This window comes from Rhincodon typus, chromosome 21 (genome assembly GCF_021869965.1).
Source record: "Rhincodon typus isolate 14 chromosome 21, sRhiTyp1.1, whole genome shotgun sequence".
NCBI classification, from domain to species: domain Eukaryota; kingdom Metazoa; phylum Chordata; class Chondrichthyes; order Orectolobiformes; family Rhincodontidae; genus Rhincodon; species Rhincodon typus.
The window spans coordinates 1,024,185-1,042,194 of NC_063352.1; the positions used below are offsets into that span (position 1 = coordinate 1,024,185).

At 42.3% G+C, this 18,010-nt stretch overlaps 1 protein-coding gene across 1 annotated transcript in view; it reads left to right on the top strand.

Annotated features, from left to right (window-relative positions):
• Positions 1–18,010, top strand: part of LOC109938457 (transmembrane channel-like protein 7) — a 103,778-nt gene that overhangs the window by 26,640 nt on the left and 59,128 nt on the right. The window contains exons 3-4 of the mRNA XM_048609836.1: positions 9,717–9,859; positions 12,947–13,114. Of these exons, the coding sequence (XP_048465793.1) occupies positions 9,717–9,859; positions 12,947–13,114 (311 nt within the window). The remainder of the gene's footprint in view (positions 1–9,716; positions 9,860–12,946; positions 13,115–18,010) is intronic.

The following is an 18,010-nucleotide window of genomic DNA, read 5'->3' on the forward strand; positions in this document are numbered from 1 at the left end:
TGCTATTAATAAACACATAGAACTCGATCCCATATACACTCCACTACGAAGGAAAACCAGAAGTGAGGCAATCCAGCTCAACGGACTCCAGAGTTTAAAAACCAGGCGGGAAAACACACCAATGCTTCATCGGAGGCTGCACTGAGGATGTTACCCAGCATGGTAACGAAACGTCTGTGAAACAAGAAACCTGCTCGGCGAGCCAACCAACCTCAACATCATTTATGTATGTAACAAACAATAAGGGTCCCATACTGATCCTTGTGGTACGCCGGTGGACACAGGCCTCCAGTCACTCAAACAGCCTTCTACCACTACCTTTTGTGCCCTATTATTAAGCCAGTTTCTGAACCATCTTGCCAAGTTTCCCTCAATTCCATGTGCTTTAACTTCTTAATTGGTCTCCCATGTGGGAGCTTGTGGCCAGAGAGGAATGTGTCTGAGCCCCTGCAATTTCCTGCCTAACCTCCAACAGTAGCCTGGGATGCAATTCATCTGGGCCAGGGGATTTGTCTTTTTTAAGCCCAACAGAGTCTGTTATACCTCTCCATTTCCTATATCAAACTGTGCAAGTTCCTCAGTCCCTTTTCCTGAATTCCGCAACTTCATTCTCCTTTTCCAGAGTGAAGACTGAAGAGAAGTATTCGTTCAACACCCTTCTAAAATCCTGCGGTTTCATACACAGTTGCCCCCTTGGTCCCTAATGGACCCTTCCCATTCCCTGGTTAACCTCTTCCCTTTAATGTATTTACAAAATATCTTGGGATTCTCCCTAATCCTGTTTGCAAGTCCTTTATCATGTCCCTTTTTGCTCTTCTCATTGCTTTCTTAAGTACCCTCCTGCACTTGCTGCATTCCTCTAGGGCCGCAACTGAATTCCTCCCTATGGAATTGTTAAAAGGCCTACTCTTCTTTATCCAGTCCTGAATTGCTCCAGACATCAAGGTTTCTCTGAATTTAATGCTCCTACATTTTCCTCTAGAGGGTACATGTTGAACCTATTCCCTCTCCGGCTCCTTTTTTGAATGCCCTCTATTGCTCCATTGTAGATTTACCCACAAGGAGCTGTTCCCAGTCTACTGTGGCCACGTCGTCCTTTATTTTAATAAAATCTGCCATCCCCCATTCCAAAACCATCTTTTGTAGGCCATCTTTTCCTTGTCCAGAACAAATTTGAGCCCATCAGTATTGTGGTCACTCGCAAATATGTTCCCTCATTGCCACATCGAACACTTTTCCGGCTTCTTTTCCCAGAACCAGATCCGCCACTGCGCCGTCCCTTGTTCGGCCTTCGATGAATCGATACAAAAAGAAAACACAGGGGGAGCGCTTCAGAGACCTTCTCAACCAGGGCTCTGTTGTTGTTCCGAGTGTATTTGAATGCATCCTGCAGCATATTACACACCATGAGCTCAGCAACACCCCGGACTTGCACAAAGCAGAGAAGGCCCTCCACCAGCTTAAGAACAACAAGGTTGCTGGAGAGCTGGAATCTTTGCTGAGGCATTGAAGTACGGCGGCAAAGAGCCCCTGACACAGCTACATGCCCTTGTCTGCCTTTGAGGAGAGCATACCTGAAAAGGTCTGAAATGCCACAGTTGTGAGTATTTTTGAAAAAGGGAACAAGTCCGATGGTGGTAACTACAAGGGAGGCTCCCTGCTGTCGACTGTTGGAAAAGTCATCGCCAAGGTCTTCTTTAATTGTCTCCTCCCACTGGCTGAGGAACTCCTCCCAGAGTTGCAGTGTGGCTTTCAACCACAGAGGGGCATAACGGGCATGGTTTTCACCGTGCGACAGCTGCAGGAGAAATGCAGTGAAAATAACCTACCCCTGAACATGCCTTACTTTAACTTTACAAAGGCCTTTGACACCATCAATTGGAAAGCATTATGGGGTGTCCTTCTTTGCTTTGGTTGCACCATGAAGTTTGTCACCATCCTTTGCCCACTCCACGATGATGTAATAAGAAATGGCTCCACCACTGACCCATTCCCAGTTTGGACTGGTGTCAAGCAGGGCTGTTTCATCGCCCCAATACAGTTCTCAATCAACCTTGCTTCAATGCTTTATCCCGCTGCTGACAAGTTCTCTACTGGAGTGGAGCTGAACCTGTGGGAAATGATTCAACCTCTGCTGCCTTCAAGCCAAAACCAAAGTCACCCCAGCCAGTGTCATTGAGCTGCGATATGCAGATGATGCTTGTGTATGTGCAATCTCAGAGGGTGTATTCTAGACCATGGTTAGCACCTTTACGGAGAGCATGGGTCTCCCTCTGAACATCCACAAGACGAAGGTCCTCCATCAACCTGGCCTGGCAGTGTAGAGCAAACACCTGATCATCAAGGACCATGGAGTGGCCTTGGAGAACGTTGACCACTTCCAATATCTCAGAAGTGTCCTATTGGCCAGAGCAGCTATTGATGAAGAAATCCAGCAACGCCTCCAGTGTGGTAGCACAGCCTTCGGCTGCCTGAGGGAAAGGTGTTCGAGAACAACATCAGATCTGACACGATCATGGTTTACAGAGCTGTGATGGTTCCTGCCCTCCTATATGGCTTTGAGACATGAACTGTCTACAGCAGACGCCTAAAGGCACTGGAGCAGTACCACCAACGCTGCCTGTGCAAGATCCTGTGAATTCGCTGGGAAGAAAGATGCATGAACACCAGCGTCCTCAACCAGGCCAACATCCCCAGCTTGTGGCATTGAACGCCCTTAATCGGTTATGATAGGCTCGGCACATCATTCGCATGACTGACCTGAGACTCCCGAAGCAGGTGCTGTACTGCCAGTTTCGAAATGGCAGGCGAGCCTCCAGTGGACAGAGGAAGCATTTCAGTGATACCTTCAAGGCCTCACTGGTGAAGTGTGGCATTCTCACAGACACCTGGGAATCATTGGCCCAAGACAGTCCAAGCAGAGGAGGAGCGTCCAGGAAGGCGTCGAGCTCCCGGAGACTTTCCATTGGGGAAAATGGAAGCTAAGTGAAAACGGCGAAAGGAGGTTACTGCCACGCCAATGCCCCACCTACCTCTTCCAGTGACCAGCACCTGCTCCAAGTGTAATACAGCCTCATTGGTCTGTACAGCCACCTACGGACTCACCCCAAGGGTGGAAGAGAATCATTCTCGTCTGTGAGGGACCAATGATGATGGTGATGCTGATTTTAAAAAAAAACCTCCCTGGATACATTTCAAGATATCTGCCTCCTCTTAACCCTTAATAGTATGACTATACCAATTTATGTTGGGGAAAGTTGAAATCCCCTAGTATAACTACTACTCTTACACACCTCTGTGAACTGTCTACATATTTGTTCCTCTATTTCCCACTGACTCTTTGGGGGCCTGTAATGCACTCCCAGGAAAGTAGCTGCCCACTTAACATTCCTAAATTCTACCCACATAGCCTTGTTTGAGGACCCTTCCAAGATATTATCTCCCCATATTGAAGTAATTGACTCCTTAATTAATAGTGCTACATCATTGTAGCGATTGTAATGAGATCAGCCAGGTGGACCTCATAGAATGAGTTCCCTGATTTGGGCTGTTAACCTGGTCCAATCAAAGAGCCCTGGCTGACAGATATAAACAGGAGTGTCAGAAGTTCTGTTTACCCTGACTATTGGCTCTGAGAAAGGTGGACCAGTGTCAAATATTAGGCACGTGTAAATAAAGGGTGACTTGGTGATGGGATACCAGCCTCTGTGGAGTTATTTCAATCACCACCCTTTTTACACCCTCCTCTGTCTCACAGAAAGATCCTGTACCCCAGAATGTTGAGTTACTAGTCCAGCCTTCCGTCAGCTATGTTTCTGTGATGGCAACAATATCATACTTCCATGTATCAACGCATACCATTAACTCATTAGTCTTACCTATTACACTCCTAGCATTGAAGACCATCCAGCCTTGCCTCACTCACTTGATACAATGTAGCTGAACTCACTCTGATTTGCTTCCTTTGCTGTGGAGTGCTGTGTCTCTGTTTCATCAATATTGTGTCTCCTCCCCCTGCCAGACCAGTTTTAAACTCCTCCGAACAGCACTAGCAAACTTACCTGCAAGGATAAAAACTGAAAAAAAAACTGAATGTAGTAAATCAGAAGCAAAAACAGAAATTGCTGGAAAAGCTCAGCGGGTCTGGCAGCATCTGTGGAGAGAAATCAGAGTTAATGTTATGGGTCAAGTGATCCCTTAACTCTGATTTCTCTCCACAGATGCAGCCAGACCTACTGAGCTTTTCCAGCAATTTCTGTTTCTGTTTTCTCATCACAAGGATGCAGGTTGCAATGTGTTTCAGGTGTAGACCGTCCCATTTATAGATGTCCCATCTTCCCCAAAAAACATTACTAGTGATCCAGGAGTTTAACACCATCCTTCTTGCATCAACACTTGAACCACACATTCATCTGTCCTATTTTCCTATTTCTAAACTTGCTAGCATGTGGCACTGGGAATAATCCAGAGATCACAGACATTGAGGTCCTGCTTTTTAATCTACTGCCTAACTCTCTAAATTCTTGATGCAAGATCTCAATACTTACTTTGCTCATATCATTGGTACCAATATGCACCATGACCTCTAACTCATCACCCTCCCCTTTCAGGATGCCTTGCAGCCATTCAGTGACGTTCTTAACCCTGGCATCAGGGAGGCAACACACCATCTTGGAGTCACGCTGCAGAAAAGCCTGCTCCCCTGACTAAAGAATTCCCATGGATTCAGAATTGGCTTGCCCATAGAAGACAGAGGGTATTGTTGGAAGGGTGTTTTTCAGGCTAGAGTAACGTGACAAGTGGTGTTCCACAGGGATCTGTCCTGGGACCTCTGCTCTTTGTGATACATGTAAATAATTTGGATGAAAATGTAGATGGGTGGGTTAGTAAGTTTGCAGACGTTGCAAAGATTGGTGGAGTTGTGGATAGTGTAGAAAGTTGTCAAAGGATACAGCGGGATATAGATCAGTTGCAGATATGGGCAGAGAAATGACAGATGGAGTTTAATCCAGGTAAGTGTGAGGTGCTGCACTTTGGGAGATCAAATGTTAAGAAAAAGTATGCAGTTAATGGCAGGACTCTGAACAGCATTGATGTACGGAAGGATCTTGGGGTTCAAGTCCATAGCTCCCTGAATGTAGCCACACAAGTAGATAGGGTGATAAAGAAACTGTAGTGGCATGCTTGCCTTTATTGGTTGGGGATTGAGTACAAGAGTCAGGATGTCATGTTGATAACAAGGTGTAGAGCTGGATGAACACAGCAGGCCAAGCAGCATCATAGGAACAGGAAGGCTCATTAGCCTTCCTGCTCCTATGATGCTGCTTGGTAGCCTTCCTGCTCCTATGATGCTGCTTGGAAGCCTTCCTGCTCCTATGATGCTGCTTGGTAGCCTTCCTGCTCCTATGATGCTGCTTGGAAGCCTTCCTGCTCCTATGATGCTGCTTGACAGCCTTCCTGCTCCTATGATGCTGCTTGGAAGCCTTCCTGCTCCTATGATGCTGCTTGGCAGCCTTCCTGCTCCTATGATGCTGCTTGGAAGCCTTCCTGCTCCTATGATGCTGCTTGGCAGCCTTCCTGCTCCTGTGATGCTGCTTGGCAGCCTTCCTGCTCCTATGATGCTGCTTGGCAGCCTTCCTGCTCCTATGACGCTGCTTGGCAGCCTTCCTGCTCCTATGGTGCTGCTTGTCCTGCTGTGTTCATCCAGCTCTACACCTTGTTATCTCAGATTTTCCAGCATCTGCAGTTCCTACTATCTAGGATGTCATGTTGCACCTTTATAAGATTTTGGTTAGGCCACACTTAGAGTATTGCGTTCAATTCTGGTTGCCACATTACAGGAAGGATATGTAGGCTTTGGGGAGGGTGCAGAAGAGGTTTACCAGGATGCTACATGGATTTAAGGGTAAGAGCTATAAGAAGAGGCTAGAAAACCTTAGGTTGTTTTCTCTTGAACAGCGCAGGCTGAGAGGAGAGTTGAAAGAAGTCCTTAAAATTGTGAGATGCATTGAGAGGATTGACGGTCGTAATCTTTTTCCCAGAGTTGAAATGTCTAATATGAGGGAACATGCATTTATGGTTAGAGGGGGAATGTTCAAGGGAGATGTGAGTGGCAAGTTTTTTGCACAGAGGGTGGTAGGAGTCTAGAACGCACTGCCAGGGGTAGTGGTGGAGGCAGATATGATAGGGGCATTTAAAGGACTTTTAGATAAGCACATGAATATTCAAGGAATGGAGGGATATGGACCAATGGCAGGCAGAAGGGATTAGTTTTATTTGGCATCATGTTCAGCATAACATTTTGGGCCGAAGGACCTTCTCCTGTGCTGTACAGTTCTATGTTCTATCGATAACTAGATAATGAGCGTCCAGAGGCAGTATGTTCCTGTTAGTGTGAATGGCAAGGCTGGTAGGTGTCGGAAATGCTGGATGAGTAGAGAAATTGGGGGTTTGGTCGAAAAAATGAAGGAAGCATATGGCAGGGATAGACAGCTGGGATCGAGTGAATCAGTCGAGCAGTATAAGTGTAGTAGGATTATACCCAAATGAAATCAGGAACACAAAAAGGGGACAAGAGATCTTTTTGGCAAATAGAGTTCAGGAGAATCCAGAGAGATTCCACATATACATTGAGGGTAAAAGAGTGACTAGGGAGAGAATAGGGCCTCTTAAAGATCAATAAGGCCATCTTTGTGTGGAACCGCAGGAGATGAGTGAGATACTAAACAAGTATTTTGCTTCAGTATTTACTGTAGAGAAGGATATAGGGACTAGAGAACTTGGAAAAATAAACAGTGATATCTTGAAAAGTGTTCATATTATATAGGAGCAGGTGCTGGAGTCTTAAAACACACAAAGGTGGATAAATCCCTGGGACCTGATCAGGTATATTCCAGAACTTTGTGGGAAGCTAGGGATGTGATTGTTGGGCACTTTCCTGAGATATTTTTATCATTGATAGCCACAGATGAGTTTCCAGAAAAATGAAAGGTGGCTAATGTGGCAGCATCTAAGAAAGATGGCAAGGAAATGCCAGGGAGCTACAGACCAGTGAGCCTGATGTCACTGGTGGGTAAGTTGTTGGAGGAGATGTGAGGGACAGGATTTACATGTATTTGAAAGGAAAGGACTGATTAGGGATAGTCAAATGACTTTGTGCTTGCTAACTTGCTTGAGTTTTTTGAAGAAGTGACAAAGAAGGTTGATGAAGGCAAAGTGGTGGACGTTGTCTATATGGACTTCAGCAAGTCATTGACAAGGTTCTGCATGGTAGACTGGTTAGCAATGTTAGATCACATGGAATCCAGGGAAAGGTAGCTATTTAAATACAAAATTGGCTTGAAGATAGGAGACAGAGGGTGGTCGTGGAAGATTGTTTTTTGGACTGGAGGCCTGTGACCAACGATGTGCCACAATGATTGGTGCTGCGTCCACTGTTTTTTGTCATTTATATAAATGATTTGGATGTGAATACAGGAGGAATGATTAGTAAGTTTGCATATGACACTAAAATTGGTGGTGTAATGGACAGTGAAGAAGGTTACCTCAGCGTACAACAGGACCTTGATCAGACCTTGGACTGAGGAGTGGCAGGTGGAGCTTGATTTAGATAAATGTGAGATGTCAGGACTTATACACTTAATGGAAGTGTTGTGGGGAATGTTGCTGAACAAAGAAGTCTTGCTGTACAGGTTCGAGTTCCTTGGAAGATGAGTCACAGGAGGACAGGGTAGTGAAGAAGGCATTTGGTACACTTAGCTTTATTGGTTAGTGTAGTGTATAGGACTTCGGATGTCATGTACAGGACATTGGTTGGGCCACTTTTGGAATTCTCCATTCACTTCTGGTCTCCCTGCTATAAGAAAGATGTTGTTAAACTTGAAAGGGTTGAGAAAAGATTCACAAGGATGTTGCCAGGGTTGAAGGATTTGAGCTACAAGGAGTGCTGAATAGGTTGCGACCATTTTCCCTGGAGCGTCAGAGGCTGTGAGATGACCTTACAGAGGTTTATAAAATCATGAGGGGCATGGATAAGGTGAATAGCCAAGGTCTTTTGTCCAAGGTAGGGGAGTCCAAAACTAGGGGGCTTTGGTTTAAGGTGAGAGGGGAAAGATATAAAAGGGACCTAAGGAGCAACTTTTTCATACAGAGGGTGTGCATGGAATAAGCTGCTAGAGGAGGCAGTGGAGGCTGGTACAATTACAACGTTTAAAAAGCATCTGGATGGGTATATGAATAGAAAGGGTTTAGAGGAAAATGGCCCAAATGCTGGCAAAAGGGACTAAATTAATTTAGGATATCAATTGGTATGAATGAGTTGGACTGAAGGGTCTGTCTCCATGCTGTACAACTCAATGACCTGGTGCCAGAAGCTTGGCTCTGACTATATTCCTTTGCCTGTTCTTTCTGGACTGTCTGGTGGTCACCTGTCCTCTTCTTTCTTCTAGTCCTATGAGCTCGTGTGTGACTACCTCTCTAAATGTGTTATCCACATAGCTTTCAGCCTTGCGGATCTGCCATGTGTCTCCAACTGCTGTTCAAACTCCAAGACCCTAAGCCCCAGTTTCTGCACTGGGAGCACTTTCTGCACATGTGGTCAACTGGGACTGGCAGTGCCCAGGACTCCCCACATATTACAAATTGCACATTCCACTCAGCTGACCTCTCCTGACATCTGTTAAACTTACAATTAACATCTTAGATTAGAATTATTAGTCTTATTTTGTTAGACTTCTTGCTCTATCCCTAAGGTTATGAAAAGGTTAACTGTAACTAAGTTCCTACTGCTCTAAATCTATAAGGTAAAAAAGGATTAACCAATAATTGTCAGGTGCCCAGTACTCACCAGTCTGGAGCTTTTCTCAACTTCTGAAGTTGAGATGTCAACAAGAGTTATACTGAAGATTCTCCCAGTGTTCTTGCAGCTTACCAGTTACTGTGTCCCTCCCTGCCTCCTGGCTGCTGTTATGGGGTTTCCCAATAGCTACTCCAAGCTAAGTGCCCTGTAAAGACTTCCTCTGCACCTTCTCTGTAGCTGTAACACTATATTCTACATTCTGTTCCAATATCCTAATGTACTTTTATAAGGTATGATTTGTCAGGTTAGCACAGAAAACAATAATTTTCACTGTATTTTGGTACATAATAATAAAACAAATCAACCCTCTTGTTCTCTGCTTTGACCCATTGAAGAAAACCAAGACATACCTTCTAGTTTGGAACAAATTTGAGGTTGGGTAGTTATGTTACTGCTATGTAACTCTTCACCTTGGTATTCTCTCCTTTTATAACCTAATTTGGAAAGTTGCGAACATTGATGCTGTGATGATTATTAAGATTAGGAACACTTCATTGTCACTCAGGATTTCTGCGCATCTTACAGTTGAAGTAGACCTATAAGATTTTTTTTAGGAATATTTATTGAAAACTTTTGCCAAAAAAAGCCTTCTTTGAGTTGTTCCTGTTTTTCTGCTGTAGTCTTGATGGAGTTTCAGTGGAATTATTGCATATGTTGTGTTGACAGCATTTCCAGAGAAGTTACTGCTGCAAAAGGGATAGCTATCAGAAAATTCTTGGATTTTAGATCTCAGCAGAGCACACAAAAGCGAAGGGTCAGTATTAAGCCTGGATTAGGCCACAATTAGTGTATGTGGTGGAGTTTCTTTACGTGTTAATGTGTGTCTAATTTAAAAGTTTTATTCTTTCACGTTTTTCAGAGCTAGTCCAGATTATCAAACATACATGTTAACAAAATACGATCAAGGCCGTCTATTTAGAAAAAGGGCAAGATTTATTCAAACTGTCAAGGAGCGTTTATCCAGCCTGTATCTTTGGAAAACAGACATTCATGATATTGAAGGTGAGAAATTTTGAATTATCATTCAGCTAAACAGTTGAATTGCATCAGTCTGTTTTGATAAAATGTTAACAGCTCATTTTTAAAAATGTTGTTGATTTGAGTTCTTTTTTTAAAAAAAGTGGATAGGTGTGAAATGTGAGACTAGTTTGTTTACCTTCTAAGGGAAAGAGGACTTCAGTTCATGAAGTGGCTGGGATTTGATTGTCAGGTTGTAATCGCATATTTGTTATGAAATACTACGAGATAGATATTTATCATCCTAAAGGTGAAGCACGTAAATTATAAAATCTGTATATACAAATTAGTTTGAAGGTGGCACTGCAGATTAAGAAAGTGATTAGTGATGCAAATCAGATCCTGAGCTTTAACAATAGTAGCTGGAGTACAAAAACAAGCAAGTTATGAGAACATTTGCATAACACTGACTTGGTCTCAACTGGCATACTGTGTCGAATTCTGGACATTGAACCAAGGGTAGAATGCAAACGTTTTAGAGAGTCTGCAGAAAAGATTTAACTGAATGTAATTCCTCATCCCTGGAAACCAGTTACTTGGGTACAAGCTAGTGATGTTCTCCTTTATAAAGAAAATTTCGAGAGGAGATTTTGGTAAATGTTTTCAAAATCATGAGGAATCTGGAAAGTACTGAAGGTCAGAAGAGCCTTATTACGCATAGATCCCTGAAGGTAGGGCAAGTAGAGAAGACTGTTAAGAAGGCGGATCTGATACATTCCTTTATTAGCTGAGACTGGTATACAAGAACAAGGAAGTTATACTGGAACTATACAAAACAGAGGTTAGACCATAACTGGAGTGCTGCATGCATTCCTAGTCACCATATTTTAGAAAGGATGTGACTGCACCAGAGAGGGTGGAGAGGAGATTCACCAAGATGCTGTGTGGGTTGGAGGGTCTTAGTTATGAGGAAATAGTGCATAGGTTATGGTTGTTTTCCTTGGATTAGCAAAGGTTAAGAGGGAACTTGATAGGGATGTTTAAGATTATGAGGGGCATGGATAGATTGGATAAGAAGACATTTACTCTACAGGTTTTATTTTCTTTATTCATTAACGGGATGTGGGCATCACTAGCTAGGCAGTATTTATTGCCCATCCCTAATTGCCCAGAGGGCAGTTTGGAGTCAACCACATTGCTGTGGGTCTGGAGTCACATGTACACCAGACCAGGTAAGGATGGAAGTTTCCTTCCTTAAAGGACATTAGCGAACCAGATGGGTTTTGATAATGGATTAATGGTCATCATTAGATTCTTAATTCCAGATATTTTTTATTGAATTCAAATCCCACCATCTGCTATGGTGGGATTTGAATCCAGGTTCCCAGAACATTATCTGGATCTCTGGAATAACAGTCCAGTGATACCACCACTGGGCCATCACCTCCCCGGTAGAGAAGTTAATAACCAGAGAGCAGATATTTAAGGTGCGAGGTGGAAGGTGAAGAATTGAGAATTCTTTTCACTCAGAAGATAATAAGAGTCTGGAACTCACTATCTGAAGGGGTGATTGAGTCAAAATCTCTTGTAATATTTAAGCAGTATTTAGATGTTCACTTGCGTTGCTAAAACCTTCCAGGCTGGGGACCAAGATCTGGAAAATGGGGTCAGTATAGTAAGACCTTTGTTGACCGACTCAGAAATGGTGAGTTGAATGGCCCCTGTTTGTGCTGTAAATGTCTGAGCCTGAGTCTGAGTAATAAAGAAGGCTAATGGGATGCTAATCTTTATCATGAGAGGAATTGAACATAAAAGTAAAGATGTTATGCTTCTATATTACAGAGCTTGGTGAGACCACATCTTGAATGCTGGGCGCAGTTTTTGGTCTCCTCATTTAAGGACGGATGTAAGTGGGAGGCAGTTCAGACGAGCTTTACTAGTTTGATATCCGGAATATCTGGAGTCTTAATAGAAAAGATTGGACAAGCTGGGCTTGTTTTCACCAGAGTTTCGAAGACCAAGGTGTTATTTGATTGATATTTATAAGATTCTGAGTGATCTTGACAAGATGGATGTAGAAATGATGTTTACTGTTGTGATGAGTACAGACTAGAAGATATTGTTTTAAATCAGGGGTTGCTCTCTTAAGGAGATGAAGAGCATTTTTTTTTCTTTCAGAGGACTTCGCAATTTTCAAACTCTCCTTCTCAAAAGACAGAGACAATGTCATTGAATATTTTTAAGGTGGAGGTGGTTGTCGTTAAACTGTGGGAATTGAAGGTTATTGGGGATAGATAGGATTATGGAATATGAAATGCCAACAAATAAGCCATAATTGTATTGAATGGCACCTAAGGGCTTTGTGGGTCTGCCTACAGCACATAGACTGTGTAGTTCAAGAAGGCAGCTCACCACGACCTTCTCAAGGGCAACTGAGGATGGGCAATAAATGTTGGCCGGGCAATAAATGTTGGCCAGCCAACGACACATTTGTCCCCTGAATTTAGAAAAAACAGGCTTGAAGGACTTAATTTTTAAGCTTGTATACCTGGCTGTTGAGGCTAGGTCAATTGAAAATTTAAAGGTATGATTCATAGATTTTTGTTAGGTAAATATATTAAAGTACATGAAATCAAGGCAGGTAAATGGAATTGAGGTACATGTCACCCAGTATGTATGTGAATGACAGAACAGGTTCAAAATGGCCTTCATCTGTTTTTGTATTCCTAGCTGATTTTTACATCATAGATGTAGCAGCAGAGTAGCCCATTCAACCCATTGAGCCTGTTCCAGTGAGCTCCTCCAGTGCTTCCTTCAGTGAAATCATGGGTTGATCTGATTATCCTCAGTTCACTTTTCTACTTAATCCCATAATCCTAGATTCCTTTAGTGGTTAGGAATCTGTCTATCTCAGCCTTGAATATACTTAACAACCCAACCTTGATGGCCCTCTGCAATAAAGAATTCTACAAATTCACTATTTTCTGAGGGAAAGAAATTCATCCTCATCTGTCTTAAATGGGTGACTCCAGACTTTCCCACAAGAGGGAATAACTTCAGCATTTACCCTAAGTATGTTTCAATACAATATTGAATTATTGAATTGATTTAATTTTTCTTTATGTCTTGCAGGCAAATTTGGCACTGGAATCCGATCTTACTTTTCCTTTCTTCGTTTTCTGGTTTTGTTGAATTTTGTGATATTTCTTTTAATGTTTACCCTTGTCACACTTCCAACCATCATTTCAAAGCACCAAGTTGTTAACACTACATACGCCGAAGTTCCATCCTCTGTAGTAGGTAATTAATCAAATGCATTAAATTTGGGATTTCAGATTATATATTTAGAAGCGTGTGTTAATTATAGTGCTCACTAAACTCTTGATCCAATCAAAGGAAACTCCAGATGAATCAGGTAGTATGCAAAATATCGGATTTGTATTTTCACTTTTCACATACAGATAACGTTGTTGGCTTCTCATGAGAAAATGAAATTGATGAAGATAACATTATGATGCTTTGGGTGCTGCTGGGATCTTTCTCACTCCAATCTACTTTTGTTCCGATTGAGACCCATACCTTTAATTAATTTTCTCATGTTGGCACAGCTGTTTTCCATACATGGGCAGAAAAATATTTTTCTTGTTTATGCAGTATTGTAACTACCAGCCATGGGCATATTTCTGCAATAATGTTCTTAGGCTGATCCTTACCATGCCTCATTTTTTGGCATATTTTGGTTATATATCTTGTTTTGGTCAATAGAGCTTTTTGGTAAAAAAAATTACAATTTTAAAATTTTGGCCACCTACAATGTATCAATGAGTTATCTGGCTCCACTAGGATCCTTATTGATAGTATAAGAACCACATTTTGTGGCGATGCTGACTCGTTTGCAGGGAATTGATGTGGTACTGGGATAAATGCAGGGTAGTGATGTGGCTAATGGTAACCAGAATGTGACAGGAAGGGATGGAGCATACAGACATTTGAGTGAACCAGCCAATAAGGTCAGATTGGTAAACATGGCATAGAGTTGATGAATGGGCAGCAGTAATTCAAATGAATAAGCATGATATCAAAGGGTGATGGTTAGGTTCTTTTATTGGAGATGGTCATTTGTCTGGCACTTGTGCGGCATGAATATTACTTGCAGCTTGTCAGCCCAAGCCTACATTTGGACATGGACTGCTTCGGTATCTGAGGGGTCACGAATAGTGCCTTCTTGAACCTCTGCAATCCATATGTTGTAAGTATATCCACAATGCTGTTAGGGAGTTCCAGGATTCTAATCCAGAAACAGTAAAGGAATAGCCATATAGGTAATAGGATGTTGCATGGCTTGGAGGGAAACTTGCAGGTGGTGGTGTTCTCATGTGCATGCTGCCCCTGTTCATCCAGGTGATACAGGTTGCATTTTTGAAAGGTGATGAAGGCTTTAAAGAATCTGATAAGTTGTTAATGCACATCTTGTAGATAGTACACACTGTAGGCACTGCGCATCGGTCAGGGAAGGAGTCAATATTCAATCTGTTGGATGGAGTGCCTGTCAAATGAGGTACTTTGTCCTAGATGGTGTTGAGCTCTTTGAACTTTGGAGTATTACTTATCTAGGCATTTAGAGAATATTCCATCACACTTCTGATTTTTAAATGGTGAACATGTTTTAAGAAGTCAGGAGGTCAGTTATTCACTGATTTATTCCTAGCCTTTGGCTGTTGTAGCCACAGTGTTTGCACGATTAGTCCAGTTCATTTTTTGGTTAATGGTAACCCCCACAATGTTGATTGTAAGGGATTCAGTGATGGTAACACTGTTAAACATTAAGGAGAGGTGGTTGAATTCTCTCTTGTATAAGATGAATTTTGCAAGGCACTTGTTTGTCACAGTTGTTACTAGCCACTTTTCAACCTAAGTTTGAATGTTGTCCAGGCCATCATTACACAGATTCCTTCAGAATCTCTGAGGAATCGCAATTAATGCTGGACATTGCAATCATCAGCGAACATCCCACTTCTCACCTTAACGATGGAGGGAAAGGCATTGATGAATCAGCTGGACAGTTAAGGTAACTATAAACACATGAGGGGAGGAGCTGACCAGAGTTGTTTGGAGGAGGAAGCTGAGTAGGGAAGATATTGAAACAGCAATGGTTGGAGTTTTTGAGGGTAACTCGGGAGGTAGCAGAAATTCATCCTAAGGAAGAAGAAGCATACAAGTGGGCAGACAAGACAACCATGGCTGACCCAGAAAGTCAGGGACAGCATAGAAGCAAAAGAAAAAGCACACCATGTGGTGAAGATTAGTGGGAAGCCAGAGGATTGGGAGCCCTTTTAAAAACAAGCAGAAGATAACTTAAAAAAAGCAATATGGCAGAGAAGATGAAATATGAGGATAAGCTAGCTAGTAATATAAAAGGAGTATGCAGGAGTTTTTTTAGATATATTAAAATATAAGATAGAGGCAAGAGTGGACTTGGACTGCTGGAAAATCAAGCTGGAGAAGTAGTAATGGAGAATAAAGAAATGGTGGAGAAACTGAATAGCTACTTTACATTAGTCTTTACAGTAGATGTAGCAGTATATCAGAACTTCAAGAGAGCAAGGGGGCAGAGGTGAGTGTAGTGGTAATTACTAAAAAGAAGGTGCTAAGGAAACTGAAAGGTCTGAAGGCAGACAAATCACTGATTAGATGGACTGCCCGCCAGAGCTGTCAAGGAGAGATCTGAAGAGATTATGGAGACATTGGTGATGATCTTTCAGGAATTACTGGAGTTGAGAAGGAAATGGATAATGTAACATCCTTGTCTTAAAAAGGGAGGGAGGCAGAAGACAGGAAGTAATTGAACTGATGTCACGAGTCTTTATGCAGTCTGTAATCAATGTTGAGGACTCCCAAGGATACTTGCTCTTTTATGTGTTTGGTCCTGTCCCATTGATGGGACAGTACATACCTGGGGATGGTGCCCAGGTTACCACAAAGTTAGATTCCTTTTGTCAGACATTGTGGTTGTTAGGTACTACTGAATGATTTGCTTAAATTTTAAAGGGTTGTCAAAATTCCAACACATTGCTATGGATCTGGAGCCATGTGTAGGTTGGACCATGTGAGGATTTTTAAAAAATTCATTGTTGTTGGTTGTAGGCGTCGCTGGCTGGGTTAGTATTTATTACCCATCCCTACTTGCCCTTGAGATGGTGGTACTGAGCTGACTTCTTGAACCGCTGCAGTCCACCTGCTGTGGGTTGACCCACAGTGCCATTAAGGAGGGAATTCCAGGATTTTGACCTGACAACAGTGAAGGACAGCGATATATTTTCAAGTCAGGGTGGTGAGTGGCTTGGAAGGGGATCTTGCAGATGGTGGTGTTCACATATATCTGCTGCCCTCGACTTTCTAGGTGGAAGTGGTCGTGGGTTTGAAAGGTACTATCTGAGGATCTTTGGTGAGTTTCTGCAGTGTATCTTTTAGATAGTACACACTGCTGCTACCGAGTGTCTGTGTTGGAGAAAATGGGTATGGTGCCAATCAGGTGTGCTGCTTTGTCCTTGATAGTGTCAAGCTTGTTGTGTTGTTGGGGCTGCACCCACGCAGGCAAATGTCCGGTACCAATTTTTTCTTTTCCTCAAGGATGTTAGGGAACCAGATGGGTTTTTACAACAATTGAGAATGGTTTAGTTGTCATTATTAGACTGACTTTTAATTCCAGATTTATTGAATTCACATTTCACTGTCAGCCCTGGTGGATACCCTCAAGCTTTATTCTGGGTGTGTGGATTACTCGTCCAGTGACATCACCACTTTGGCTGGTTCTCCTGCACTATCCCAATGTCCTTTTTTTTAATATACCTAAAGATGATAGCAAGACATTTAGAAAATCACAGGCACAATCAGGCATGGTTTTATGAAAGGGAAATCATAATTGACAAATTTATTTCAGTTCTTTGAGGAAGTAAGAAGCAGGGTGGATTAAGGGGAACCTGTCAGCATAGTGTGGCACATTGTTATATAAGATTCTGAGAGGAAAAAAAAATTCTCTTCATCTCTGTCCCTAAAGGGCTCCCCCAAATTTTAAAACTGATCCCCCAGTTCTGGATTCATCCACAAGACATCCTTTCCACGTCCACCTTGTCAAGGATCTCCATTTCAGACTGAGAAGAGTAATTTCTAACTCACATCCCCAGTGGATTTCATAAGTCACTGAATATATTCAAGGCTGAGTTAAACAGAATTTTGATGAGGTAGATATGAAAGGTATGAAAATGGAATTAATACTGCAGTTGGATCAGCCATGGTCTCAACCAATAGTGGAGCAGGCTGGATGGAGTGATTTGTCTTTTCCTGCTTATATTTGCTATGATCTTATAACTTAACAAAAATAAACTGCTACCAATGTACTAAACAGCTAGTTTTTTTTAAATTCTTTCATGAGATATGCACGTTGATGGCAAGGTAGCATTTGTTGCTCATTCCTAATTGCCCTTAGTCTAAGTGGCTTACTACGTCATTTTAGAAGGTAGTTGAAAGTCGACCATTGGATACAGAGTCATGGCAGCCAGACTAAAGAAAGAATGGCAGTGAACCAGGTGATTTTGTGCGATTATTGATACTTTACCACATCACTGTTTCCCCAGCTAATGTGCTTTTTTTCTTTGCTGTAGGTTGGAATCAATATGAGTGCCCTAATCCAAAAGCTCTTAGTATTTTCACTTTCGTATTTCTCTTCCTTTTCTCCGATGCAAGCACAGCAAAATAGTATATGAAGCTAAAGATTGTTTGAAATAATGAATATGACTATGTTTATTGTAGATGTTTCAAAAACTGGATTTTTTTTCAAAGGTTTTTTATTCCTTTTGGGATGTAGGCAAGACTGGCTAAGTCTGAAACAAAGAAGAAATTTTTGGAGAAACTCATCAGGTCTGGCAGAATCTGTGAACAGAAAGCAGCATTAACATTTTGAGTCCAGTTACCCTCTTTTTTTTCAAAATGTTAACTGTTTTCTTTTCGCAGATGCTGCCAGACCTGCTGAGTTTCTCCATCAGAGATAGTAGGAACTGCAGACGCTGAAGAATCTGAGATAACAAGGTGTAGAGCTGGATGAATACAGCAGGCCAAGCAGCATCAGAGACGCAGGAAGGCTGACGTTTCAGGCCTAGACCCTTCTTCAGAAAATCTGAAGAAGGGTCTAGGCCCGAA